This window comes from Rhipicephalus microplus, chromosome 4 (assembly GCF_043290135.1).
Source record: "Rhipicephalus microplus isolate Deutch F79 chromosome 4, USDA_Rmic, whole genome shotgun sequence".
Taxonomy (NCBI): Eukaryota; Metazoa; Arthropoda; class Arachnida; order Ixodida; family Ixodidae; genus Rhipicephalus; species Rhipicephalus microplus.
In genome coordinates this window covers 73,949,941-73,977,586 of record NC_134703.1, presented here as the reverse complement: position 1 = coordinate 73,977,586, position 27,646 = coordinate 73,949,941, and the positions used below count along the sequence as shown (strand labels likewise).

Sequence of the window (27,646 nt, the reverse complement as noted above, 5' to 3'; positions counted from 1 at the left end):
GAACCTTCAAAGCATCGACGGGTCATACTGCCATTGATCAATTACCTATCTGATATTGGCCTTGTCAAAATGCTCTAATAATACATCTCACATAGAAAAGCGTTGATTTACCTGATACCCTAATCTAAATAGTTTTATCAGGTTCACTTTGTTTCAAGTTTTTTTTCATATCTTTTCTCCTAAAATCTTTCAGTCCCCTTCCTCATCTCTATACAGAGTAGCATACCAGCGATATATAGGCGCCGGCAAAAATTTTTGTTTTGCCTAATAAGCCTCTCGTTCTTGTTTATAGCACTATAACGCTAGTCCTGGTCCCCATCACTCGGCGCCTCAGCACTTCCAGCTGAGTCCTTATATTTATTCATCTTTTTTTCGAAGAAAGGAAAGATAGGAGCTGTCACAGAAAGCTAGTACAGTGAGTAGCTTGACCAGGTGACAGCCCCTGCTCATCGTTCTTCCCATGTGGAACAAATCCCTGTCCTAAGGATCTTCATATTATCCGAACCAGTTGAACCTAACACAGTTTAACCAGAGAAGTAGCAGCATCACTTAATAGGATTTTGGCCAGTTTCGACAGCATATGTCTTTAAGCTTGGTACTTGTTGCAGTACACCAATAGACCACAGGCCGGCTAAGAGGCGCATTCAGTAGTGCCCGGTTTGATTCCTTTTGCTAACATTGACAAAAGTATTAAATCACGTAATAACTTATTCGTTTAGGAGAATTCAACATTGGAAACTTGTGTACCCGTCTTCATAGATCAAACGAACCAATAAGTCAAAAATCAGTAGTGAAATGTGCAGTTACCTTCTATGGCACGCCACCTAGTGCATGCAAGTGCCGAAATTATATGAGCATAAAAGCGAAACAACGTGCAAAAGAAACAACTCTTAGTTCGTGGACACAGAAAAAGTTATCATACTAGAACAACGAAAAAGAAACATACTGAGCCCTCGCAGAACACGTGCATAATTAATTGTGATGGACGTATTAGAGGACATACCAGCAAGCAGGTAGCAACCAGTTTGTATGGAAGCCACCCACGCCGTGGCCCCCTTGGACTCGTTGAAGGTGGAGGCGAATTCGCGCAGGAAGATGCCGAATGAGAAGATGATGCCATCGACGATGACGAAGCAGATGAAGGAGGCGAACACGATGACCCATCCGTAGCCTCCATCAGGGGGACTGGGCAGTTCAATGGCGCAGTCCTGATCGTCGGGTAACGAAGCGGTGCCTTCGTCGTCCTCTTCCTCGCCCTCTGTCGGCGAGGGCTCCTCCTTGCGCAGGGACTCATTGGACTTCTCGCTGCTCATAGTTGGCTGCTGAGGAGGGGGGGGGGGTGTCCTTATTCACTTATTCGCTCCCTTATTGTCCCGGCACCACCAGAAGTTGCCTTGTTTAACTGCCTGCTGCTCCGGCCTCTGACACTGCGGACGAAGAAGAAAACATTGTGTTTCACACATGCGACGCGCAGGCAATGAACATTAGTTATGCTGCCAACAAATAATAAATAAATAAATAAAATGGGCTACAGCAGCGGATAATGGTTGTTGAATTCAAAAGATAGCTTCCTTTTAGGCCTACCGAGGCATGCCGCTGGGAACTATTCTTAGTTCATACTACTGGTGCAATGGCCTGTAGGGCCCCCGTGATGTGGGGTCAATCCTCTTGAAAAAAATTAACAAAATCTTCCCGAAGGGAACCCTGATGGAATACGAAGCAGCAACGTTGCGCATGAACGCCATCAGTGTTTTTGACTCGCGCCTTGTTGGTGTCGTTGGTATCTCACCGCTGACGCTTTTGTTCGGCTTCCCTTGCTCCCGCGTCGTCGGTGTTGCAGGCGCGATGTCACCATTCGGGAGCGCGATCGGCTCGGGCGACCCTCGCAACGCCAGCGATGGCCGGGTTAGGCCAAATCGCTTTGGCGCATGTTTTGGCGGGCTTCGCTTTCCGGCGTCCTCTCAATCGCAGATAAACAAGCCGAAAGAATTTTCACTCGATGTGCGCTCGAACGTTGCGAGTGGTGGAAATGGTGCAGCGAGAGAAAGGTGACACACGGCGAATGCCCTAAGCGAGGGAGAGAGTGACTTTACCGCGCATTGCGAGGGAAGGCGTGACCTACTTGGCACTGCCCCAACACTTGTGGCGAGGGGAGTGCGGTGTGGCGCGTTGGCACGAAAACACGGAGACACGGGCGGATAGCGTTACACAGGCTATGCAAAGAGCCCCTTTGCATCTTAAACTGGCTTGGACTGCAAAGCTCTTAATAAATAAAAAGCGAGGGTGGACGCATATGATTTATAGCCGTCACTACTCTCTTACCACGCCATCATCTCTCTTCTGGATCTTAGTTTAGTTTTTTTAGCTGCCTTCCTAGCCACACCGTAGAGAGTCGGACTAAAGTCGGCCTATAAGCAGTAGAATAACAGGTTCATCCACCAGTAACTAAATGCGTGCAGTAATGTGTCGTATCCGAACGCCTACATTGAAAGAGGTTAATAAGAAGAGTAATAGCGCGTCTGTTGACTCATTGGTTGCCATAACAATCATTCATGCAAAGTGCGGGACAGTTCCAACAGATGGTTTCTCTTAAAGCGAGGATGGCGTGATGCAGTTCCTGGAAAACTCGCTCTGCAGCTATACTAATCGAACCTGCATTTGTAAGAGGCGGCCTTGCCATTTCTGGTGTCTTCGCTTTGTCGTGTCTGTATAGAGAATTTAAACAATGGGGCGTGTACATTACGTCCCGGGTCCCAGGAAAGTTCAACGAGAAAATTTATCGGTCACATCAGCTCAAAGCGAGATGAACGCTTGTCGTAAATTAGGACGTTATGGAGTGCCGTTACAGAGGAGTCACTGAAAGAATTCTCTGTACCTGAGTTCTGAAAGTAAACTTATTGTACACCAGGTGACCTGTACTGTTAACAGAGTCTGATACCGCCTACTACCTTTGCAAGTGGTATAAATTCCATGTGACCGGCCACAAGTTTCAATGGGTGACCTATTGGGTATAGGCTTTTCTGATATGTGCGGGTGTACTCGAGGGTTTTTCGGTGCTAGACTTTCTCGTATTGGAGAGTGACACTTTTCATAAGATCATAATATGTATTTTTACGAGAGTCGTGCGTGCCTCAAAGTATTTTTCCTCAAGGGTCCCTTGATCGAACACTGCGCTTCCAATAGCGGATGTCATACTGTCTTATCGTTTCTCGCTTATCGCGTGAACCCCCAAGTCTCCGCGCACACTCTTCAATGACCGAACTTGCAGGGTACAAACGCTTTTAAAGTACGCGAGGCAGGATAAGGGCTATCTTTTTTGATAAGTGGGAAAAGCGGTGAGCGGGATGCAAACAACATAGAAAAACAACGCTCAGCTACCGCTGAAGCAGGGAAGCTTTTGATGTGCCGCGCTCTCAAAATCACGCTTCGACCTTCGAGCAAATAATTATTCTGATTTGAATAAGCGATGAAAGTTCAGATGCCTTTTAAGAAGGACGGTGGTTTTCTCTTTTATGTCAAGCTGCCCCCCCTTTTTTTAATTTATGAGGGAGTTTAAAGGTATATTAATGGCGGGAAAAGGGATTCAGTGCGCATTTGCCAAATGGTGCTTCTCATGACATGTCTACGTTCAAAAGGCAATATTTGCGCTTTTTTTCTTTGTTTATTTTTCGCGAAGAAGTTCTTTTTCATCATACCCCATCCTCGCTGTGACTTGGCGATCATGTTCTTATTTATTATTTTCTGCAGGATAACAGCAAATACACCGTGCGTTAGGTTCTGGCTCATGGCACAGGAAGTACCATATAATGACCGTAGGTTTGTGTGGTGATCAAATGCATCAATGTCGCGTTGAATGTGTAACGAAACTGTTTAATCTTTGTTCACCTGGTACCGCGCTCAGAAATATTATTATACATTACCCTGTACATGTGCGTAAGTTAGACATTACTGTAGTAACTGACAACTGAAGTCAATCAGAATCGTACTGAGTAACACCTAACGCATAGTGTACAATCGCACAGGCACCACAAAATCCTTGAAATATACGTCTCTTTCGGGAAAATGTTGTTTCATTGCTCTACATTTTTATATTTTTTCTACTACTGCATAACAATCGCACAGGCACCGCAAAATCCTTGAAATACCGTCTCTTGCGGGAAAGTGTTGTTTCATTGCTCTACATTTTTATATTTTTCTACTACTGCATTTCACGCCACAGCTTAGTAACAACTAAAGACACGTTCTTAAAACAAAGCCTACCGCTATCAGTACCTAACGGCATATTTTTTTTGTGGTACTGGTATCCCAGTCAAGCGAAGACAGCGTACGCATTCAAAACTTAAGCGTGACACAAAAGTGAGATGAAAGCTGGATCCACAACTATCGCGATCCGACAAAGTTCCCGTGGCGCAGCGAGCACTTCATCTAGCGACGCTGACAGTAAAACACTAGTCTGAGCTGTATTTACCACAATCCATTTCCAATGACAACAGCACCTCCAAATCTGAGGGAAACAGTAAAGGGTTTCGAGCTCACGTACGTACATACGGCAGAAAACACATCGCCGACCAGGCAAAGGATTCGCTCACCGGGTTTCCTGGCCGCGGCGGCCGATAAGGTGCCTTCCAAATGACGCGAAGCCCGCGGCTCGAAAGACCCAGAAGGACTCGAGGCGGGACACATCTTCGCCGCCGGTGTGGCTGCTTATCGGTGCCGGCCGCCGAGTGGCAGATATGGCGCGCGCGCATACGAGGCCAACCGATCTCTCGACGACCACCGCAAGAGAGCCTGCTTGTGAGAAGACACTTCCCTAGGTCTTCCCTTCCAATACTTGCGGCCCATGTGATCGATACATGCACTGCCGTCCACATGCTTCCATGCAATGCACAACACTGCATTCGTGAAGTGCACCCGGACACTGGCAGCCGACCTTGCCAACGCAGAAACTCGAACCCTCTTTGGCGAGTTGGAAATGTTAAAGCACTGCAAGCTGGACCGATCGTTAATGGTTCATTCAGAAACAGCGGAAAATAGTATGAAACAGCGAAGATTAGAAGCAAGTCACAAACAAGCGTTTGTGACTTGTTTTCATCTTTGATTATTCGTCCCGTTTTATGCTTTTTCGCAATGAGGTGAATGTGCCTTATCAGACGGACGGGATGTTTACATACACTGCATCAGTACGTTTATATATCGACAATTATGGAATGTCTACTTTGGTCAGTGTACGTCCAGTCCATTATCAGGCAATGATTTGCGCAGCAGAAACTCAAACTCTTGGCTTCTTCGGCACGATTTTTTCTCAGCCAACCGTATCGCACGGAATCCGGTGAGCTGGACTACAGCCAGTGGCGTAGCCAGGGGGAGGGGAGCATACTAGACCCGTGCACCCACTCTTCGAAATATTTTACAACACCATGACATATACGTTGCTGGAAATGACCATATGCCTCTCCAAATAAAAAAGGTGCCACTCCCCCCCTCCCTCGAAAAAGATTCTGCCTTTACCCCTGGCTGGGGCAACCTTTAGTCCCAAGTGATCGGTACATGCTCCATGCTCTGCGTCCCTGCTCTCTCATGTGGCTGGCGAGGCAATGGTAAACATTCAGTCAACTGAACTATGTAGAACTTCGAGCAGACTACATAACACCTTTAGCTTATCACGCATGTACGGCAATACTAACGCTTTCAACCAGTCGGCTCTTCCACGAGCTATTCGTTTGTGTAATGATTTGCCAGATGATCTTGCGTCAGAACAAGACCACATAAAGTTCTATCATACTCTTAAAAAATACTTATGCACGAAAAACTGCTCTATCGCATCTTCGTAACCATCAGTGCTTATAGGACTGTTGCCGATGTTTTTGCACTATTGCTAGATTGTAGTTACTGTCATAATAGTTTTTTGTATTTCACCTTCACATACTGTAACTCACTTTTCTAGTATAGATTTTGCTTACATGTTCATAAGTTGAACTGCATTTTCTATTATATTATTATTTGCCTCTGGATGTGTAGATATTATGTATATATATTTTGCTAACATATTATCTGTACCGCCCCCCTTACACAATGCCCCTCGAGGGCTCTGTAAGGTACTGCCAATAAATAAATAAAAAAACAAAGATTTTGTCTTGCGTAAAGCTCTTTTACTTTAACACAAATCTTTCTTAAACAGTTGTATCCCATAATTTGCGGTAATATGGAGGTGGCATTTATGAAGTATTTGTAATTTTTCTGAATGAAGAGCAAAACTGCTACGAACTGTATAAGTTCTGCAAAGTACACGCCGATGCTGTACGTTCCCAGAGAAGTGATAAACACAAAGCTCCAGTAATCTTTGTCATGTTTGTTGATATCTTCAAATCACTTGAAGCAAAACAGCGAAATGAGCTATTTGGCGTTTGTTCGTACTTAAAGATTAGAAGCGCTAACACGACAGTAACAAGGAAAAGCACTCGTGTTATGCCCTTTCTGATTTATGTCGTGTTAGCGATTTTATTCTCTTAGTATCTTCGAACCACTGCATCATTCTCGTGTATGTTATTCCAAAACAAGCGTCTGTTTCTGACTTGAAGGCGACGAGGCAGAGGTGGCGATTTCCTAGCGTTTACGAAAGCGCTGATGTTTCGTACAGGAGCTCGGGCTATCAGTACTCTTGCGGGTTACGATCGGTCAGTAGCTGATATAAATGCGCTGAACTCTTATAGGCAGGCCAAGAGAGGCACTCGTGAAAAGCGCTTCCAGCTGCATCAAGCTCTGGCCTGCCTGAAGGTATCTTTCAAAGAAGGTGGTTGGGAACGTCATTGTACTTTGGCGATAAGAACGGAAACGGGATGTTCATGTGCTTGTTACTTCATATTGCCAGAATTTTCGTTGACATCAGCGCTGAAGTTTTGGTGACATGAAATGAAGAAAACTCGGGCAAATCAACCTTATTGGGGAAATTGATTACATGTGAAGCAGTCAGCTGCTGATGGCTCACTTCTTGTCTTGGAGCCAATTCTTAGGATGTGAACCATCATGTTTCTGTAATATGAGTACCCATGCGCGTACTGTGGGTTTATCAGGCGCGTTAAATGCACTGCTATATTGCTCCGGGGATGAGCAACGCTAGGCCATGACTATCTTGTTGAGTCATAGGAGCACATACATAATGTTTATTACATTATTGAAAGCGGATTGGCAGCACCACAAACACGCTTAACGTCAAACTAGCGTAACCACAAAAACTGATTTAGGCATCTGAATACATTTATTCAGGATCTGTACCGCTCGGTTTATATCTATAAGGGTCGTCGCAGCTGGCTTCCGAGAGTTCCCTTGCTAAAACAAAATCGCCATCAATAAAAAATTTTATCTTTTCTTTTTATATAACCATATATAATGTTGGAGTTTAACGTCCCAAAACAACCTAATGATTTTGACAAACGGCGTAGTGGAGGGCACCGGAAATTTCGACCACCAGGGGTGGTTCTCTAGCGTGCAGCCAAATCTGAGCACACGGGCCTACAGCATTTTCGCCTCCATCGAAAACACAGCCGCCGACGCCGGGATTCGATCCTGTGACCTTCGGGTCAGCAGCCAAGTACCTTAGCCACCATGACGAGTGTTTTATATAACCAGAAGCAGGGCTTCCCATAACGTTTATAGCGCCGACCTTTGCTTTTGCTCGGTCGATATAACCTTTGAATTACCTGTGGCGCATACCTGCTGTACGTCAGGGGCCGTGTGGTATGCTGCTATGTCACTCATGACTATGAGAAAAACTTCATGCCGTACGCGGCGGGTACGTCACGTTATCCATGTCATAATCAGTGTATCATGTTCGTTGTGCACTCCTGTCATCGTATGCCAATCTTGGTATACATCTGGTGGAAGAGGTGCCCTCGAGAGCGCCCCCACGTGATGAACTTGATAGACAAAAACACTCACATCGCCTTTGTGTCACTAGATAATTGGAGGATTCGTAAGCTTCGCCTGTAAGAGTTGACCGCGATAGAGATACCCTGTCTCTATAGTGCGTACTTCAACAATTTAGTGCATACTTTTTTTTCATTGTATGAGGGTACTCGAGAAGGGTAAATGTTTATTACTACATTGTAACTGATAGAGTTCAATGTGGCTTGTGTCAGTAAAACTCTCCCATATGGCTGTATTCTGTGCACTGGGTAGCATGCTTGGAACCACGATTACTTATGCGTGTGCAGTGCTTTTAGAACTTGCTATGCACCCACTGCGTGGTCTTGAGAAAACACACGAAGTAACGTGTGTGCCTTTTGTAATACGCGGCCAGCTTTAAACCATGAAGTCGTTGTGATGATGTTCTGACGCCCGATATGGCAATGCACGCGTGCGCCACGCTATATTACTCCGATATTACATGTTGTACTGTCAAAAGTCTATAGAACGGGCGTGTTTGTAACGCATGAAGTTTATTTTCACTGCATTTCCGAGCAGAGTAAATCACTTTCGCTGCGTTTCCGAGCACAAGCGTGGCTAAGTGGTACTCCTTGCCAGGCAAACGGGCAGCGTTCGATCCTCACTCAGACCCAGAAGTTTTTATTATTTATTACATTTGCATATTTCTTCATTTTTCGGTCACGGATAATTTTTCGCTCACAACCAACGGCGCCGTAATATCTGCGAAACGAGCAATTTAACGCTGTCGCGTTAAAGTGATTCCCATTTGAAAGCTTCACAAATGTGCTCGCACGTAAACACACGCACACGCACACACACACACACACACACACACACACACACACACACACACGCGCGCGCACGCACACACGCACACGCACACACACACACACACACACACTTGAATGTATAATTTGTTAAATACATTATAACAGAACCACTAGCCTTATAGATGTATTTGCGGTACACCTATTTCGCAGGTGCTCGCTGCCCGTGCTATACTTAATACTGATCGCCGTATAAGTCTTGATCAGCTCGTCTAGTGAAACTGCTGCTGCGTGACGCATCGCTTTTACCAGATGTCATTATTCTCGTTGAGCGTCTGCCAACAGCGCAAAAACACTGCTGAGCGCTTTAACACGTTTGTGAACCATATCCTTGAATGACATCGTCACCGTTATTTTGTCTTCTTTGGACAATGTTTAAAAATATTTTAAACTGTAGTCTGTGTTTTATGAAACTAAAAACTATTGCGAAATCAGACATTGAACCATTAGCGTTTGAGCAGAGCGGATGCAACAAGGACGGGGGTGGTTGTTACTTGTGTTTCTCTGTCCGAGATACTCTCAACTCTTTAATCAAACCAGCTCACCAAGAAATCACCACTTAAGCACGTCGTACAGAGAGTTGAAGAGTGAAGCCGAAACGTGTGTTAACACTGTTCGTCACTGGGTTGATCCCCTTGGCTCAGTAAAACCTTTTAGATTATTGTTTATGTCTGTCCTCAAATCTTAATGAATGTTTGGCCCGTGCGTTACCTTTTTCATATTTAGTTTACGAGTCGTGAGCTTACTCGATTCGTGTGGCGCATTTACGCTGGGAGTTTTCGCGCTCACCGCACGGACGAATTTTGGTTTCGCTTAGCCATATACAACTTCTATAGGCGTGTGCAGGAGAGGAGGGCGCCCTTTAGTAATCGAAGAGGGATTGGGGGGTGGGGGTGGCACAAAGCCAAAGCCTTGAAGGGTAACGCTGCCCACGCCACGAGAAATTTGCTGTGAAACTCTGCGCCACTAAATTGGGCTTTTCCTCTTAGCTCGTGTTAGACCGGAGAAGCCAGCTTTAGCGAGCTCAAAATCTATATGCGCGCTCGCACGTGTCAGTAGTTGCGATAGCAATTGCGCGGGGACTTGAAGTGCGTTCGCACCGTGTTCTCCGCTGCCGTCGTGCCGTAGCGTTATTGAGAGCGCACGCGTAGATCTTGCGTGGAATTTAGGTTGCTTTCAATCATGTGAGACAGGCGTCTTGTATTCGGTTGAAGTTAAACCAAAGAAGTTCCTTGCTAAAAAGAAAATAAAGTTCTTTTAAGCAAAGCTAAAACGAGATCAAGTAAGCGAAAGCACAAGCTCGCACCAAACACTTGTTAAAGTTGTTTTAAGCGGGCGCGGCGACTGCATTTTCGGTGAATGCGAAAATGCTTCACGCCTGCTTGTTCAGATGTGGGTGCACGTTAAAAAGCTCCAGGTGGTCTGAATTTTCGCAGTCATCCCCTACGGCAACTAACATAACCATATCGCGGTTTTTGGAACGTAAAACTCCATAAATCAATAATATTGATTATTTTAAGGCCTTAAATGCCTCATCAAACGGGAAAATATATCGTCCGTGTCTCGCAACATCAGCGTCCACACGAGTAATGTGAAAAATAGTCATCACGTAACCATTTCACTGAGTGACACCATCACGACGTCACAAATTGCCAAATTTTGAGACCCCATTATGACACCATCATGAACACTATGAATTTACATGACATAACGCTACCTGATGACGTCATCACATGACTTAATCGCTTGCTCAGAGGTCTGTTCGTGACAGATAGCTGCAGATAGCTTTTAATCCCTCCGATCGAGAAGCCGGTGGGAAACGACGTTAGGCGAACTATGTCACAGTGGGAAGTAAAGGGAGGGGGCGGGTGACAGGATAAATGAACCAACTGAGAAAAAAAGAAAATGGTTTTCGCCTTCTAGTCGTCTTATGCAAATGCATAAGGGAACCTGCGAGTTCTTCTTTCTACCTTATCAGTGGAATACATCGCTACCTTCTGTTACAAGTAACCTCTCTGTCGCCTATACTCTGGTTCTATGTGCAGACTCGGTCGCCGAGGTGTTAATTCATTATTTATGCACTTGACTCACTTTCCAACACCTCACTGGCTCTCCCTTGCATCACCTCACTACTTTGATTTGATTTTATTCACATTTAGTTGATATTGAACTAGCTCTCATGCCGATGTGATTCACATTTTATTCCCTCTTTATTACCAAACTTCACCTTTGATTCACATATTACACCAATTATCGCTTCGTAAACAATTACCACAGTAAGCCTTTCCCACCCAACTTCACCGCCCAACTTCAAGCTTTGTGCACGTTACTCAAGGAGGTTCTTGAGCTCACCCGTTGTTGCAAAGCTTCCCTAGATCAACCTATCTTATTTTTGTTACAATTCCTGTTCCCGCCACCAGCCGCCACAATTCTCGACAGACAAGCGACGTAACGTCTTCGCCTTAAGTCTTGGTGTAGCGGCGGTGTAGCGGTTGCGGTGGTCGGCCCCAAGGTCGCTAGTTCGATCCTGACCGTAGAGGCACGTGTACTGTTTGATGTCAGTGCACGTTATGTGATACCAGATGATCGGAATTTCCGGAGCATTCCACTATGGCGATCCTCGTAATCATATCGTGGTTTTCGGACTTTACACCCTAGATATTACTATATTTAACAAGTCACGTGGTGTGACCGTGCATTACAAGCTTCCGACGAGTGTTGTGCACGCAAATGTAAACGTTCCTGCCGAGCACCTTTGTGCATACTACGCCTTGGTGCGCACAGTGATGCCGCTAGACCTGACCAGCTGCTAACTCAAACCGTTTTTCTTTGGTCTCATGTTGTGCAACATTGAGGAGTGATGACTGCAGTGCCACCCGGGGTGATGCCTTTTCGTATACAACCAGCGTTGCAAGGCGTGCCGCAGCTGCCAGGGTGTTGTGCCAGGGTGACGTGAATGAAGCACTGCCGCAACTCAGCAATGCTTCATTCGCTTGCATCGCAGCACCAAATTCCAAATACCACTCTAGGTGTTACTCGTAATCAGTGAGGCTTTAAGGGCTTCTAGTAATTCCGTAACTAGGAAGTTTTTCTATTGGGGTCTCAAAAGTTAAGGGCCCCAAAGCCATTTGCGTGTGCTCGCTTTGGGTCAAGCAGGAGTTAAGAGTTTTTAAACAGGACCTGCAGCGCTTTGGACACTCCCCCTATTCTGGGTGACTCTAGTGTTGGCCGAGTGGGTGCCATTATGTTTGTTTGACGCGAAGCTTTTGTCGCACGCTTTGGTGCTCCCACAAAGTTCAAGAAAAGGCGGCCCCAAAGCAAAACCCAAACGCTGTGTCGGTCTTGCGCATGCGCAGTGGCCTCGACGCTATTTCTTTGGGGCCCCAAACAATTGGGCTCTTATTCGAAAGCCTTCTATTGTCTCTATGTATTGCACGGCAGATAGTGCATAAAGCTCCCCGCCCCCTCCCTTACCTATTATAGTACTCGAATTCATCCGTCACCCAGTTCTCCTACTATAATGCTCATAGTGCTACAAATATTTCTGCGATATCTATATTTGGATCAGACACATTTCCTCTGCTTCGTAGAAGTGGCCCGGAACTCGGAAGCAGACATTTAATCACGTGCGTCTGGTTTATTCTGGCCTCCTTCTTCTTCACGCCCACACACTGCCACAGTATATCTCAACACACACGGTGCCTGCTAAGAATCGCAACCAATCGGGGTTGGTTGAACTTCAGATGGTGAACTGTTCTATCTCATCTGGAATGGTTTAAGTATGCCTTATGTTCTTATTTGATGTGTTCGTAGTTCTAATTTTATAATTTTGAAGAATGCGCTGAAGTATTTTTTCTATGTTTTGACAGTCAATGTAGTCGTCATGAATACTGTAGTGTAGGTGTTTTTAATCGCAATTACGACTATAGATACGAGTCGTCAAAAGTATGTGCTTTCAAAGATGCAGCCACAGCTCGACCTTTATTACTATTAAGAGATATTTCCGAAGCCTATTATGCAACTGACACATTCGTAGAGGAACAAACATTGGCTGTTTTGTTGATAATAAAGAGTCCGTTAGCGACCTGAGCTCGATAAATGGTCGTTTGACAGAGCCTGGTCATTGTAAGCTTTGAAGAAGGTGGCGTGCAGGCGACATCTGTCTACGAGTCTTGATAGTACTCTCGCCCGGGCCTTGTTAAGTCGGCGTATCTCTACCCGGGCACCGAGAATCGGGGACGCTCCTGTTTATTACGTCGGCTGATGGGTTCGGAGAATAGCTTCTCGAACGCGTTTGCTACCGCCAGCGTGTGTTGACACACCGCTTGCGGACTCTAGCTTCTCGAAGTGCCCCGTGGTATCTAGAAAGGCTGCTCTATATATAGCAGCACGTGCTGGTCGGAGCAGGACTGTTCTCGTAAAGCGCCTTAGTTCTGTCCATCGCTCCGATAATCTTCAAAGGGGACAAACAAAATAAAAGGTACTTTATTTGTTATCTATACAGGCAGTGATAAGACAGAAAGCTGCCTGGAAATGCACGTGGTACGTTCACAGACACTGGTAAGTATAATTTGCCCATGAAGGGGTACTGTCGGCGTATAAGCCGCAGTTGGATGCGAAAGATTGCCGGTTATTGCATTCGTGGGAATTACGTCACGACGATGAGCCGAGCTAGAAGTGATGGTATGTTCTACGCGAGACACCAATTTATAAACGCAGCTTTGCTGATACCTGGTATCTTATCGGCGATATAACGCCCTGGTCCAGCGGCAGCATTCATTGAAAGATCATAAAGTGACAACTGTGTTGCTGTAGTTTCTGAGATCGACAGACCTTAGTCAACGGCTACAATTTCGGTGGGCATACCCGTATGCATGAAACAGCAATTCAATATTAACTTTCCAATGTGTGTTGTATTTTTTTCATCCCTGGGCTTTTCCTAACCGCATATTAGATAGGTTCGCAGCTAACGAAAGGAAAAAGCATGATGACGGCACTGCTGACGCACCAAAAATTGTACGTATATATTGCCAAGCAAGATGCTGGGTTCTCATATTAAACTGCTCGCCACGAAAAGTGTCGCAGCTGCTTTTTTGCTCCACGGCTACAACAAATGGTGGCGACGGTGCTAAAACAAATCTGCAACGGTAATGGTCGAATCCCGCGAAGGACGGGGACAGGTCAGAGCACAGCACGGGCAAGACGAGGAAATGCGATGTCTTCCTGGAGGACAGTGATGAAGACTTTGCTTCGTACGAAGAAAGATCGGAGCACTACTGCGAAGTAGCCAACGTATGCGAGAAACTTAAGAAGTCGACCTTCATAATGGCCATTCGCCATAATGCATGCGAGACACCGAGGGATTTGCTTCTACTGGTGACCCCTGCGGAGAAGAGTTTCTAAAATCTGGTCAAAGTATTCAGTGACCATTGCGAGCATGCAAGTCGGATCATCGCAGAGAGCTTCAGACTCAACAGGCCGTACCAAACTGAAGGCATGACTGTAGCGACGCTTGCAGTTGGTCCGAACGCACTACGCGAACACTTCGTTGCTGGACTGCCAAACCCTGCCATTCAACCGTGTCTAATAAAAAAGAAGGAGCTGCCGTTTGAATCTGCTTACGGCATTGCCAGAAGCGTTGAAATGGCGGAGCGAAAGTCGAGAGAGTTTAGACGTGGCAGTGCAACGGAAGCCGGCGTCGATGCGGTAAGGAAGACATAAAACCGATGATTGCGTTCAAGCAAGGTAAGCAAGAAAATACAACCAATACAAAGTGTCACCGATGCGGAAAAAAATCACGACGCCATTTCTTGTCGTTATCGGTAGGCAAGGTGCCACAGATGCAAACAAATCGGTAACTTGGTCCGAGTATGCGAACAACGGTCACCGGTTGCGAGAAAGTTCACGCCGTTGCCAAGCTGCAAAACGATAATAAAATGTACGGCGTGCACGCCGGCCTTGCAAAGCCCTCGTTTCAGGCAGAAGTTATGCTCGGAAGGAAGCGGGTTCAAGTGAAAGAAGACACACGAGCACCTGTTTCTCTGGTGTCTGAAGACCTACAGAAGCAGCTGAATTCACCACCACTCGCACCAGCTACGGTTAAGCTGGAGACTTACGCAGGAGCACCATTGGAAGTAAATGGGCAAGCCGAGATCGTGCACGGTCGAATGCAACGGACAGCGCAAGGCTCTGCCAGTAGTTATGCTGCCAGGAGACAAGCAAGTGCTACTTGGACGTGATTGAATTGAGAACCTATAGACGACGACTTGAACAGCATTCACACGGTGCATGTGGAGCTCATGGTGGAAAACCTTGCAAAAAGGTATGTCAGTGTTTTTATCCCCTGATAAAAGGGCTTTCAAGCGAAACTTTCCTTAAAAGAAGGCAGCTTGCCAGTGTTCTTCCAGGCACGTCCAGTGCCATGAAGGAGCGAGTTAAAAAAGAGCTAGATAGCTTACAAGCTGATGGGATACTGGTTAGTGTAACTCAATGTGACTGGGGCCACGCCATTGGTGGTAGTTGAAAAACCTGAGAACAAAGTGCCTCTTATGGAGGAAGTGGCAGTAAATTCGCGCGTTTGAAGACGTGTTCTCTGTCCTAGCAGCAGGCAAAGTGTCTACCTTTTTGTACTTGTCAGCTTACCGGTTAATTGAGCTCCACTTTGGCTCGCTGCTTTTTCTAACTATAAATTCTCATATACACTTGTTTCGATTTGTTACAATTTCCTACGGCATGTAGAGGGCACCGGAAGTAACCCAAGTAATGGCGATCGAGTTGCTGAAGGAACTAAGTAGAGTAGTCTGTTACTTTGGCGTTGTGCTCATCCGATGTGCCGACTATGAATGCCGGGCAAATGTAGAAGCAGTCCTGCAACGCTTCGAGAAGCACGGCGTCAAACTAAGACGCAAAAGGTGCAAATGTTTTGTAAAGTTCATAAGATACCTGAACCACGTAATTGGCGAGACAGGCGTGCACCCTTGCCTTGCAAAAGTGCGAGCAATTAGAAAGGCTCGGACACCAAAAATTGCATGGAGCTAGAGGCCTATCTTGGAATGTTGACATTTTATTCACAGTTGATGCTGAACATGTAATCTGGTCTAAGATTGCTATACCAACTGATTAAAAAAGAGGAACTTCGGGCGTGGTCTGCGGAAACTGAAAATACCTTCAGAAAAGCACATTTAGGATTTAATGATACCGGCTTCGACCCTAAGAAACCACTATAGGTCTCGTTTGCAATGCATCCCCTTATGGGGTCAGAGCAGTTTTATTACATGCGGGGCATGTTATACTAGGGGCTAGTCATGCGCCGTCGCCGTCCGCAGCCTCCCCTTTTACTCCGCCAGCCATCTGTGCATCTTTTCCTTCTCTCAACACAGCGCGCGCTGCGCTCGCTTCTCCCCTCCGCGCGCTGGGCGACCTTTAGTTTTACGTGCACAAGCGGTATGCTGGCCCGGCGCTCAACAACGCGCCAACGGCGAGCACTGCGTCGCTAGCGTCTGTGGAGTCGACGTCATGACGATGTACCTTGCGCCCAACCTATCGCGTACCACCGAGGAGAAGTACGTCGATGAAACCGTGGAAGAATACATGAAACAACGGCCGCAACGACGAGCCTTCGTGATAGTTGGCGACTTCAACGTCGACGTCATCAAGGACGATTGGGTGGTAGACTACATGGAGTCGCGGCACTCGCTGAAACGAGCAACACACGACGGCAAACATCATCCAACGACAGTTCGCGGGACGTGCATCGACCACGTCTTTGCAAATTTCGACCTTCGAACGCTGCAACCAGACCCACTGACCTTTCACTTTACGGGCCATAAAGCCATCTTGCTCAAAATACCCAAAGCGTCTCATCAATAAACATCGTCTTTCGCAGCATACGTGCGTGCGTGTTCACTCGTGTTCACTCATAACACACACACATGTCGCAAATTACAAATTACATTTATCGCAGTTCAACATATATATGCTCCGCATGCTAACCAGTGTTCCCACTCGGGAAACTGCAGTCATTTTTTTTAAGTTGTTTGCGGCCAAGAGAAGCCGATGGCGTACGCATCGCGCACACCAAGCAGCGCTGAGAAGGTCTATGCACATATCGAGAAAAAAGTCTATGCACATATCGAGAAGAAAGCGTTAGTTGTGGTGGTTGATGTAAAGCGCTTTCATAAAAATATTACTGGGCGTGAGTTCACGACAAATTTATATCATCTTCCGCTAGCTGGCCGGTCCGGCCAGGCAAAACCGATTCCAAGAATGGCCGCCGCGTGCATGCGACATTGGAAGTTGTTATTGGCGGCTTATCAGTGCAAGTGGATTTATAGAGAGGGTGCGCAAGTGAGTAACGCTGACGCGCTATCATGATTGCCGCTTCCGAACGAAGCAGACAAGAGTGACCACGCTCTGTCCTTTTTTTTAAACTTAAATCTGTACCGCTTCACGCAAGCAAGATCCAAGCGGAAACTGAGAAACACGACACGATTTTTTTAAATGAAACTTTTCATTTTGAATGGCCGGTTTGAAAGACCATCGGATGTTGACATTGCACCCCACTTTGTACGGTGAAACGAGCAATCTCTAGACTCGGGTTGCATAACCTGGGGCACTCGGATAGTTATTTTCGAGTCTTACCAACCGGAAGCGCTACAGCTTTTTCGCGAATGGCACCCTGGTACCATTAGCATGAAAACGCTAGCAAGAAGTCACGTGTGGTAGCCGAAGCTGAATCAACTGATCGAACGAACAGGTTGACGCTGTTCAACTTGCCAACTGCACCAAAACGCTGCGCCAGCCATACCACTCATGTCACGGAGTGTGGCCCGCCAGACGAAGGCAACGGGTGCAGCTCGACATTGCATACTACAAACAAGAGTGGTTCTTGGTTCTTTTCTATGGTCATTCTAATTGGGTGTAAGTTATACCCATGAATGCGACCACCGCGTCGAAGACTGCAGAAAAGCTCTGTGCCATATCTGCAACGTTCGGGCTTCGCGAACAGATTGTGACAGATCATGGTTCTCAATCTGTGTCTGACAAATTTGCAGACACCCTCAGACCCAATGAATAGATAGATACATATGTGGGGTTTAACGTCCCAAAACCACCATATGATTATGAGAGACGCCGTAGTGGAGGGCTGCGGAAATTTCGACCACCTGGGGTTCTTTAACGTGCACCCAAATCTGAGCACACGGACCTACAACATTTCCGCCTCCATCGGAAATGCAGCCGCCGCAGCCGGGATTCGACCCCGCGAGCTGTGGGTCAGCAGCCGAGTACCTTAGCCACTAGACCACCGCGGCGGGGCCCCTCAGACCCAATGCTGTCCAACACATCAAGACACCTCCGTATCCATGGCTTCGAATGGGGCAGCAGAGAGGATTGTTTAGGCGGTAAAGAAGAACCTTGTGCTTCAACGGCGAGACAAGTAGCTCTCGGGGCATGCCCGGACCATTTAACACCGGCTGGACAAGTTCCTGTTCACATAACGCAACACGCCACGCTCTACGACGGGTAAAACTCCAGCACTGAGCTTCGTGCCTTGGTCACCGCGCACACGTCTCAGCATTTTGCACCCTGAATTAGCCAAGCGGTTAGAGCCTGCTCCATTTAGATATCAAGACGATGGATATCGAAATAATTAGGGGGAACATGGTGTAGGAGAATAGGTACGGGTGAGAGGAATGCGACTAGGTGACACGTACTGTTTAAAAGGAAAAATTGCTCGCCGTGTCAGCGTGGCACTTACACAGTTGAAATGCAAAACCCAGGGGGATTCATGCATGCTGATGATATCGTTAATACAAGTATACTCCTCTTACTCTAGCCAAAACATTGCGCATTACTGGCACAGCTCTACTGCAATCTGATCAGGTGGCCCCTGAAAAAATAGTCAACTCTTCCACCCTCCCCATCCCCCCTCCAACCCGATGCCCACGAATCAAAGTCAAAACCTGAATTCTGTTGCGACTGAAGACCCTCCCAAACCTCTGCCACGCAAAAGTACAAAGATTTGGCGACCGCCTGAACGATATGTATATAAAAGAAGTTAATGCAGAAGAGATGTGTTTAACAAAAGAAAAAAATCGTGGTAAAAGTATACTGCTGAAGCACCGCAAGTTGTATGTATGTATTGCCAAAGAAGATGCTGGTTACCGGAATAAACAGCTCGCCATGCACAGAACGTGTGGCATCTGGCGTTTTGTTCCCCGGCTACTACAGGAACTGAACCGAACGTCTGACTAGCTTACCTTCCTTCATTTTTCCTCTCTCCCACCTTTGAAGAAAGGACACAGGAAAAGCATGCGAACTAGTGGTGCATTTATTTATTTATTTATTTATTTATTTATTTATTTATTTATTTATTTATTTATTTATTTATTTATTTATTTATTTATTTATTTATTTATTTATTTATTTATTTATTTATTTATTTACCATACCTTACAGGCTCTTAGAGCATATATGAGTGGCATATACAAGAAAACAGACAAAAGAAAGAACAATGTGAACGTATACACTTGAACTATACAGAGTGAATACAACTTAACGGCACTGATAACTAAGACATTGATGACAAAGAAACTGTCAAACAAATGCACATCTATATAAATGGCTATGAAGTGATGCTAGGTGTAGTGAGAGTTTAGTTGCTCTCGGAACACCTTGTTGTTAGTCACTGAAACTATCGCATCAGGAAGATCATTCAACGGCGAAATTGCCTGTGGCAGAGCGGATAGAATGAATGCGTGTGTTGTGCCAAAAAGGCGCATAAAGCTGCGCTGATTTTTCGTACGTGCTGACCTGCTATCTGGTGTGGTCAGAGGGACAGGAGATGCCTTCGTACAATGGATATACTTGTGAAACAACGCAAGGAGGGCTATCTTACGGCGAATGTTTAATGACTGTAACTCGATATCGTGTTTTATAGGATCAATACTGCTAGGACGTTGGTAGTTCTGAGTGATGAAGAGGGCTGCTTTGTTTTGAATGACTTCGATCACTTGTGTTAAATAGAGATGATGAGGGGACCAAACTGGTGAGGAATATTCTAACTGTGGACGTACAAATGGTAAGTAAGCTATAGTCTGCGGGCGCTCAGTGTGGAATTATGCAGATTTCAGCGCCAACAACCTAATGTTTTGGATGGCTTAGAGCAAATAGAATAGAAGTTATGTGGGAGGACCATGAACGCTTAGAGTCATTATTAATAACCCCTAAATATTTGTATCTGGTGGTTCGAGATGCTTCGCTATTGGTAATTTTGTATGAAAAGGTTCAAATAGTGTTTGTGAGAAACGGTCAATATTTTACATTTTGCAGTATTCAAACTCATTAAACAGTTAGTACACCAACTGCTAGCGAGGACTAGGTCATATTGAAGGGAGACATGATCAGTGGAAGGTGTTATAAATCGGTAAATGACGCAGTCATCTGCGAAAAGGCGTATGCAGGAGGGCGAAAACCCTAGATGCCTCATCAAGCACAGAAAATTGATTGTCGGTGCCGTGGGCGTCCCAGGATGGCACGTTAGCACGAATGATGCGAAAAGTCATACCCACGCGATGACGTTACAATAGTACGTCACGTCACATATTACGATAATTAGTTATGCCATGTGGGAATTCAGGCGTCCGCGCCAGTGCTCGACGTTATTTTCCCTTGGAGAGTTCTCGCATCGCTTCTCCTCCCGACAGGACGGATGGCAGCTGGTCATAAATCACCGTCACTTCGCTGCCATCCCCGCCCCTCAAAGTTGTCCCATTGGCCTAATTTTGGCGGGATTCAGACCTTTTTTTGCGCTCGCCCGACAAGCGGGGGCGCGTGACGGGGTTCGGGAGACCACATCGGAATTTCGGAGGGTGCGTATACGTTTTGGCCTCTGCGGCCGGCGGCGATCTTTTGTCCTTTGTTCTTCGTCGCCGCCGGCCGGTGGTTACGTCGTTTCGTCGGGACCCTGGTCCCCGGCCGACGCGCGCTCTTTTCCGCGTTCTCGAAGTACCGAGGCAGCGCCTTGCGATCGTGCACCATATGTTCCTCTCAACTGTTGCTACGTATCTCTATTCTGCTTATTCTGCATGCTCTGGGTTGCGCGATCGAGGCAGCGCTGGCCGAAGGTAGGTCGGCGCTTGGAAATCGGTTCTTAACCCGCTAGCTTCCGATGCTGACGCACAACACGTGTTCTTATGCAAGGATGACTAACGCAAACATCCGCGAGAATATTTTGTCTGTTTGTTTGATTCTTTTATAAAAGCACCATTCATGGCCACTATTTGATGTATCGGGTAATTTGTACTATCTAATTGGCATGCCTGTATATTTATGTGACGTACGATTCGGTTATATCGAATGATTGATGTTTTATTGAACTACATTCATGGTAAGAAACTAGCTATTTGGAAAGCGTCACCTGGGTTCTCCCTCGCCGTGCTCGCGGTCTCTTCGTGGCGATGGTCCGAGTTCGCGTGCGCAGCAGTGCGAGCGGTGTACACGTCGCGGTGAGACGGATGAACGAGGACGCGACAGCCCTGCTTCGATCTCGCAGTGCTCGAAACCGCGGTGGCGTACGAAGAAAACGCATAGAGAGAAACACCACAGCTAATATGACGTCCCTACGACGTCACGAAAACTTGACGTTGTATGATGACGTCATCACAAAACATTGTCGGTGGTGCAAAGTGGACCGATCACGGAGCCAGTGCAAAACCAGGTGGTTTGCAGAAGGCGTGCATTGTCTCTGATCTTGAAGGCAGTAAAAAACAAGGCTAGGTGCAGCATCAGTACATCGGAGAAGCATGAGTACATCAACTGAGAAGACGACAACCTTTCGCCATCTAGTGGTCTTAGGTGATTACACAACGCATCTCGATCATTACCAGTCACAAGTAAAGGGCGTCCGAGAGGGAGAAGGGAGGACAACTTAACGTGAACCCCCGTCCGGGTCCGCAGGAAACAGCGAGTCCTAGTCTACGGCCATGCTTAGAAATTTAAGGTGTTCTAGCAGAATCATCATGAGCTTTGGAGAGGAGTCTAGTTCCAATGATGTACAGGACCAGGTATGCACAGGTGACAGAGGCCAGAGGCTGCGTGGCCTCCCAAGCACTTCCGCATACCTTCCAGGCTGTCCAGGATGTGGCTCCAGGTCACGTAGACGGGAAGCTCACCTTTGTCTTGTATGTAGTGCGTGGAAAAGTGATAGGGTGTATGTGGAATCCCGCCCCACTAGGTTTGCCTTTCATAGCTTCATAGCATGGGGTGAATTAATATACGCTCTGTGATTAGTACGGCTACTCTGCGCGCCGGTTGGAACGGGCTAAGTCAAGAAATGTTGCATGTTTTGTGAACCTAGACACCACAGGATAGGTCCCGTTAGGCATGCGCGTAAACCTTTGAAAGGCCCAATTTCGTACTGGAGAGCGTGAGCCAAGATGTTGCCATTGTTTCAGCTAGTGCGAGGTGTAAACGTATGAGCAACCCGTAAAAATAATTTATGAAATTATATGGCTCTCGTCTCTTTCTTTCCTGTTTTCGGAAACGACGAATAACATTGAGTTTTATGCATGTCTTTGGAAAATAATAAACTGCGTTTCTAAAGCCCACTTACTCTACAGAACACGGATCGTGAGCACAGTCAACCAGAGTTGTTTGATTGATTGATATGTGAGGTTAAATGTCCCAAAACCATCATATGATAATTAGACACGCCATAGTGGAGGGCTCCGAAAATTTCGACCACCAGGGGTTCCAGGGGTTCTTTAACGTGCACCCAAATCTGAGGACACGGGCCTGCAGCATTTTCGCCTCCATCAGAAATGCACCCTGCGCAGCCGGGATTCGATAGCGCGATCTTCGGGTCACCAGCCGAGTACCTTAGCCACTAGACCAACGCGGCAAGGTAACCAGAGATGTATCATCGAAGGAGTTGTAGAGCTTTGTTACGGAAAATTGAGCATTGTTCGCGAAAGTTCCATATCTTCTTTGGCTACGTGGAGAACTCGCGTATATCGGTGCAACGTGGCCAATTTCGATAAGGATATGGCATGATACGGATCGGATTTCTCGATCATGATCGGCTCCTTTAGAAATGCTGCGAAGGGGAGCTATTAGTAGTTTTAGAAATTCGATCCCAATGAGGCTTCATCGTCATCAGCAGTGCACCGTGTAACACCGGTTTTAAACACTACTTGCAAACACAATGATTCGCGCGTGCGTGTGTGTGTGTGTGTGTGTGTGTGTGTGTGTGTGTGTGTGTGTGTGTGTGTGTGTGTGTGTGTGTGTGTGTGAATCAGGGAATCTTGTCCAGGTCATAAGAAGTTACGGAAGGGAATGACATACTTCCACGAAGCTCTGGTAAGTGCCATGCGAAAACTAGCAATTTTTCTGTGCATTCTCCAGCAGGTGAATTCATTGGTAACATTTTGATTTAGTTTGGCCTCTCTGAGTTTTTTTTTTTTTGCGTGATCTCTTTAGTACGCACCAGGGCACAGCGATGGTTTAAACGTGCTACCGTCAAATAACTTATGCCCGTATAAGTATTTTTCTGCTTAGCGTGGGAATGAGCTAAATATCGCCAGGACATCTACTGCTCTAAAAGCTTAGCGTCATCGCAGTGCCCTTCTGTCTCCGCCCCCTGCTTCCGTTGGTCAAGTCTAAGCAATGATGTGTTTTTTCGCAAAATCCTGCCCTTGGTCAGCGGCTTTCCGGTGTGAAGGCGAGGAGTAAACAGTCCGTTGAATGCACAATCAGGGCTGCTAGTGGCCATTATCATAAAAAAAAGAAACAGGCGTAGTCGTAACTAGGCGCCTATAAATTGTACGCCAGACGGTGCACAAAACCTCCACTCCTTTACCTATTAAATGATTTAAATTAATTCATCACCCAGTTCTCTCACAATAATAAGCCCTAGAAATATTTCTGCGAGATCTCCCTTTGGATCTCGCAGGAGAGCTTCCAGAACCAACAGGGGGGGGGAGCTCTTCCTTCCCGCCCTCCCCGCTCTCGCGCACCCACCTGAGGTTGACGTTAAAAAGAAACCTTCAGTGTTAGACGTGTCTTACGAAAGAATGTCACGCACGCGAATGTCGCACATTATCTGCCACGAGCCGGGGCCGCGTTATATTGAGGAATCTGTCACCAGTGCAAGTGACCCTCCGAGCCGTCGCTATCGACGACCTGGGTCAATAGCCGTGGTGAGTGCCTCGCTTAAGGAAGCGATTCCTCAAGGCAACCACTCGGGGGCCTCTTAGCCTTGCTCGTTGCGATATCTCGCATATCAAGCATGTGTTCGACACATGCCCCCGGATAAACAAACACGAGGCCTCATCCTCACTCACCCTCGGATGTTTCTTTCGCATCGGTAATCTTGCGTTCGATACACGCCATGCAAGCGAAACAAAGCAGATGTGTGCGTTTCACCGTGGACGCCTTAGTCACCCAGTTCGTATAAACGCATATTCGTACGGTGTACGCGATCATCATCACGACCATAAGTTTTCAGCTTATTCAGACCCCTTGTAGGAAGAACGCTTCTCCGAATGACCTGCGGTTTACCTATAACCCATGCGAGCTGAATCCACTGTATTGCTGTGAGGTCCCAGATTTCTGCACTCCATCTAACTGTCTGCCTTCATCAAATGCCCACTTCATTCTGGGGTAATCACTCTGTTGTCCTTGCTGCCCACCTGCTGTCTTAGCTGTTGTCCACTACAGTAGTTCGAAATTGCGCATCTGGACAACACCACTGTGCATGCGGATCGGATCAATACTCTCGCGGCTTCAGTAGGCCTAACGTAACGAGATATGTAGTGCAATAATATTGATGATCACTTTCATGTAGCCAAGTACAGTGCGAAATCAGCGAATTTGATGCCGAAAACGAATGCGCAGGTTATATTACCATGGAGGACGAACTTCAATAAAGGCGGGGGGGGGGGGGGCTATAGTGAAAGCACATTTGTACTTCAGTTGACGACCTTGCTAGAGTACAACCCAATTGTTCACAGTCGATTTGGAGCAGCTTACCCCATATTTGTTTAGTTTAATTTACAGCTTCACGTTAAAAAAAAAGCGAACTGCTCATTTTTGTCCAATTCCTCGTCAGATAGTGCGAGTAAAACACCAAAACTAATGAGATTTCAGAAAGGGACAAGGTCTTGATGTATCAAAATGAATGAATAAATATTCATAAACGTGTATATACAGCACTATCAGTAACCGCGGCAACTATACTTTTTTTTATTTTAGGAAAGGTGCTGACAAAGTTTGTAACTTACGTGTTGTAAAAAATTGGCGCGAAAGAGATGGAGCACAGGAATAGAAAGAAGCAAAGCGAAACACAGTACACAATTTCTACCTTACCGTAACTTACGCATTAAAAGACGAGAGCACACAACGCACATGTTTCTCTCGGTAAACTCGTCTAAATTCATCTAGCATAGTTTTCTTTAGGAGCCAAGCCCCTTAGGTTCCCACCGCACTGCCGCCGCCGCCGTCGAAGCTCCCTCCGCCGGGCAAGTGCGCCGAGCAAGGCTGGTGCGCGATACCGCCGCAGCGGGAGTGCAGGCGCGCCGGCAGACTCACTCGCTCACTCATTCTGAGCGAGTGAGCGAACTCACTCGCTCAGTCATTCCCGCCACCGAAGAAATGTCATGGAATGAAATAAGGTGATTCCGCGCTGTAAACGGCGCCTCCTTATCGAGTTACGACACAGCAGTGTTTTCAGTGTGTGTGTGTGGAGCCGATTGCTTTGAATGTTTAAATTGAGCACGTGGAGCTTATATCAACTAGAGCGTAACTGGGACGTGGTTTAGAATTACATGTATATTGGATATGTGTTTTTCGCCCCCCCCCCCCCCTGTGAGATGGCAAGAGAAGTAGCTCAGATTTCTGAGGGCAGATGTAAGATTCATAGAACATGCATGTGCCACGACGGTATTGGCCACAACTTGCAGGGCGTTTTGAATCTCTCCATCGGAGCCGCCAGTGATCCTAAGAGTGATGTCAGCGTAGAGTGAAAACTTCAGATCAGGGATAGATGTCAATGTTCGTGCCAACAATCATACAGATATTAAAAATAAGTGACGACCACGCTGGTCCTTGGGGCTTGTCGTAGCTTGTCGTAGTTAGGAGGACGATTGATCTGCGGCTGTGTATGGTTGTGGCACGGTTAGCTAAAAAGGTAGCTATATAGTCGTATGTCCTTCCGCTAGCCCCAATGAGATTAGGCTCTCGGAAGATGGTGGAATGAGCAACTTTATTGAATGCTACATGCAGGTCCATACTCAAAATTGTTTACGTATCTGTAGCGAGAGAGGAAGACTGGACGGCGGCCAACGTGGTCGTGTCGTTCTCTCACCACTTTACTCCAAGCCTCAAACGGAGCCGCGGTGGCTGTCCACGTCCGACACACAAGTGCGCTAGCTTGTTCTAATCCTCGCGCAGCTCGAGCTAGTATCAGCTGCGCGAGAGGCGCGGCGCGGTGATTGAGATATGATGATGATGATCATGCGCTACAGGGCTCCCCCCCTAGCGCTTTGCGCGATTTGAAGTGTATATAACAAAGAAAGAGAAAGAGACTATATACATGAACGAAAATCCGCAAGGTGTCTGTTTGGGAAGTCCAGTTTGTCAACGTGTAGTGACCATCGCTTTCACAAACGGCTGGGTGTCGCGCTTTGGATGCCCTTCTGTCGTCACCACTGATCGCGGTCGTCAGTTTCAATTGGCCCTTTTCACCGCACTTGCCAATATACTGAGCATTCGACACATCCACACAACTACCTACCATCCTTCCGCCAATGGCATGGTCGAACGGCTTCATCGACAACTGAAAGCTGCCCTCACTGCTCACCAGCCAAGGGAACGTTGGCTCGACCACCTCCCCTTCGTACTTCTGGGCATCCGATCAGCATTGAAAGTGAATCCCGGCTGCTCATTAGCCGAACTAGTCTATGGCGTTTTCCTGCGTCTTCCAGGAGAATTTTTCGAGTCATCAACGCCACCTTCCACTACGATGCCTCCACGTACATACGAGAGCTGCGCACCACGTTTCGGGACCTTGCTCCTGTGATTCCTGCCGACCGACACCCCCAGTCTGTCTTCGTCAGTCAGGATCTGCATGACTGCAGTCACGTCTTCGTTCGGCGTGACCAAATACGGCCACCACTAACACCAGCCTATGATGGCCCATTCCGCGTACTCCATCGTACACCTAAGACGTTCACGCTGGACATCAATGGCCGTGAAGACGTCGTGGCTGCTGATCGACTGAAACCTGCGTATATCGCCGCTCTCGCGGCCGCAGGGTTTCGATCTAAAGTCCAAATGCCAACATCCAAGCATGTCCACTGGGCGACTCCTCTGGTGATTCCTACGGCTCTCGCTCTACGGGGGGGGGGGGGGGGGGGAGCCCTGTAGCGTCTCAATGCGCCGCTCGTCGAGGAAAAAAAAATGGCATTTGGGCCGCGCGGCGGGTGCAACGCAATAATAAAAAAATCAGTTCGAAAACTGAACGCTGTCAGGGCTGGATCTTTCCCGTGTTAGCTCCGACATATCTATTTCTGTTAGGTGTAATGATCTCATACTTCAGTCGAAGCATGACATCTTGGTATGACAGAGATTTTCAAAAAGCGACCATTTGTGGTGGATAAAGATTGTTGTCGTAAAGGTATTTATTGGGACGGTTGAATATAACGTGTTCAAGCTTCTTGCAGAGACAAGAGGTTAGTAAAATAGGCATTAGATTCGAAGTGCCTTACTTGGCATTGGAATGAAAATTACCCTGCGTCCTTCCAAGAACTTTGAAGAATGCCAGTATCAAAGCAGCGATTCAAATAATCTGTGATGTCCGTGACGGAGTTGTCGTCTAGATTTCGTAGTAGTTTGTCGTT

General features: G+C 46.8%; 1 protein-coding gene across 2 annotated transcripts in view; it reads right to left on the bottom strand.

The window, feature by feature from the left end:
- LOC119172117 (monocarboxylate transporter 12) overlaps positions 1-27,646 on the bottom strand; it is a 77,510-nt gene that overhangs the window by 9,562 nt on the left and 40,302 nt on the right. Inside the window, exons 1-2 of one of the 2 annotated variants that reach the window (XM_075892960.1) lie at positions 4,590-4,734; positions 1,004-1,427 (exon numbers count right to left, since the gene is read on the bottom strand). In XM_075892960.1, coding sequence (XP_075749075.1) covers positions 1,004-1,313 — 310 coding nt within the window. In that variant the 5' untranslated portion in view covers positions 1,314-1,427; positions 4,590-4,734. Of the gene's footprint in view, positions 1-1,003; positions 1,428-4,589; positions 4,735-27,646 lie in introns of those variants that run through there. The other variant, XM_037423111.2, reaches the window with a different exon arrangement.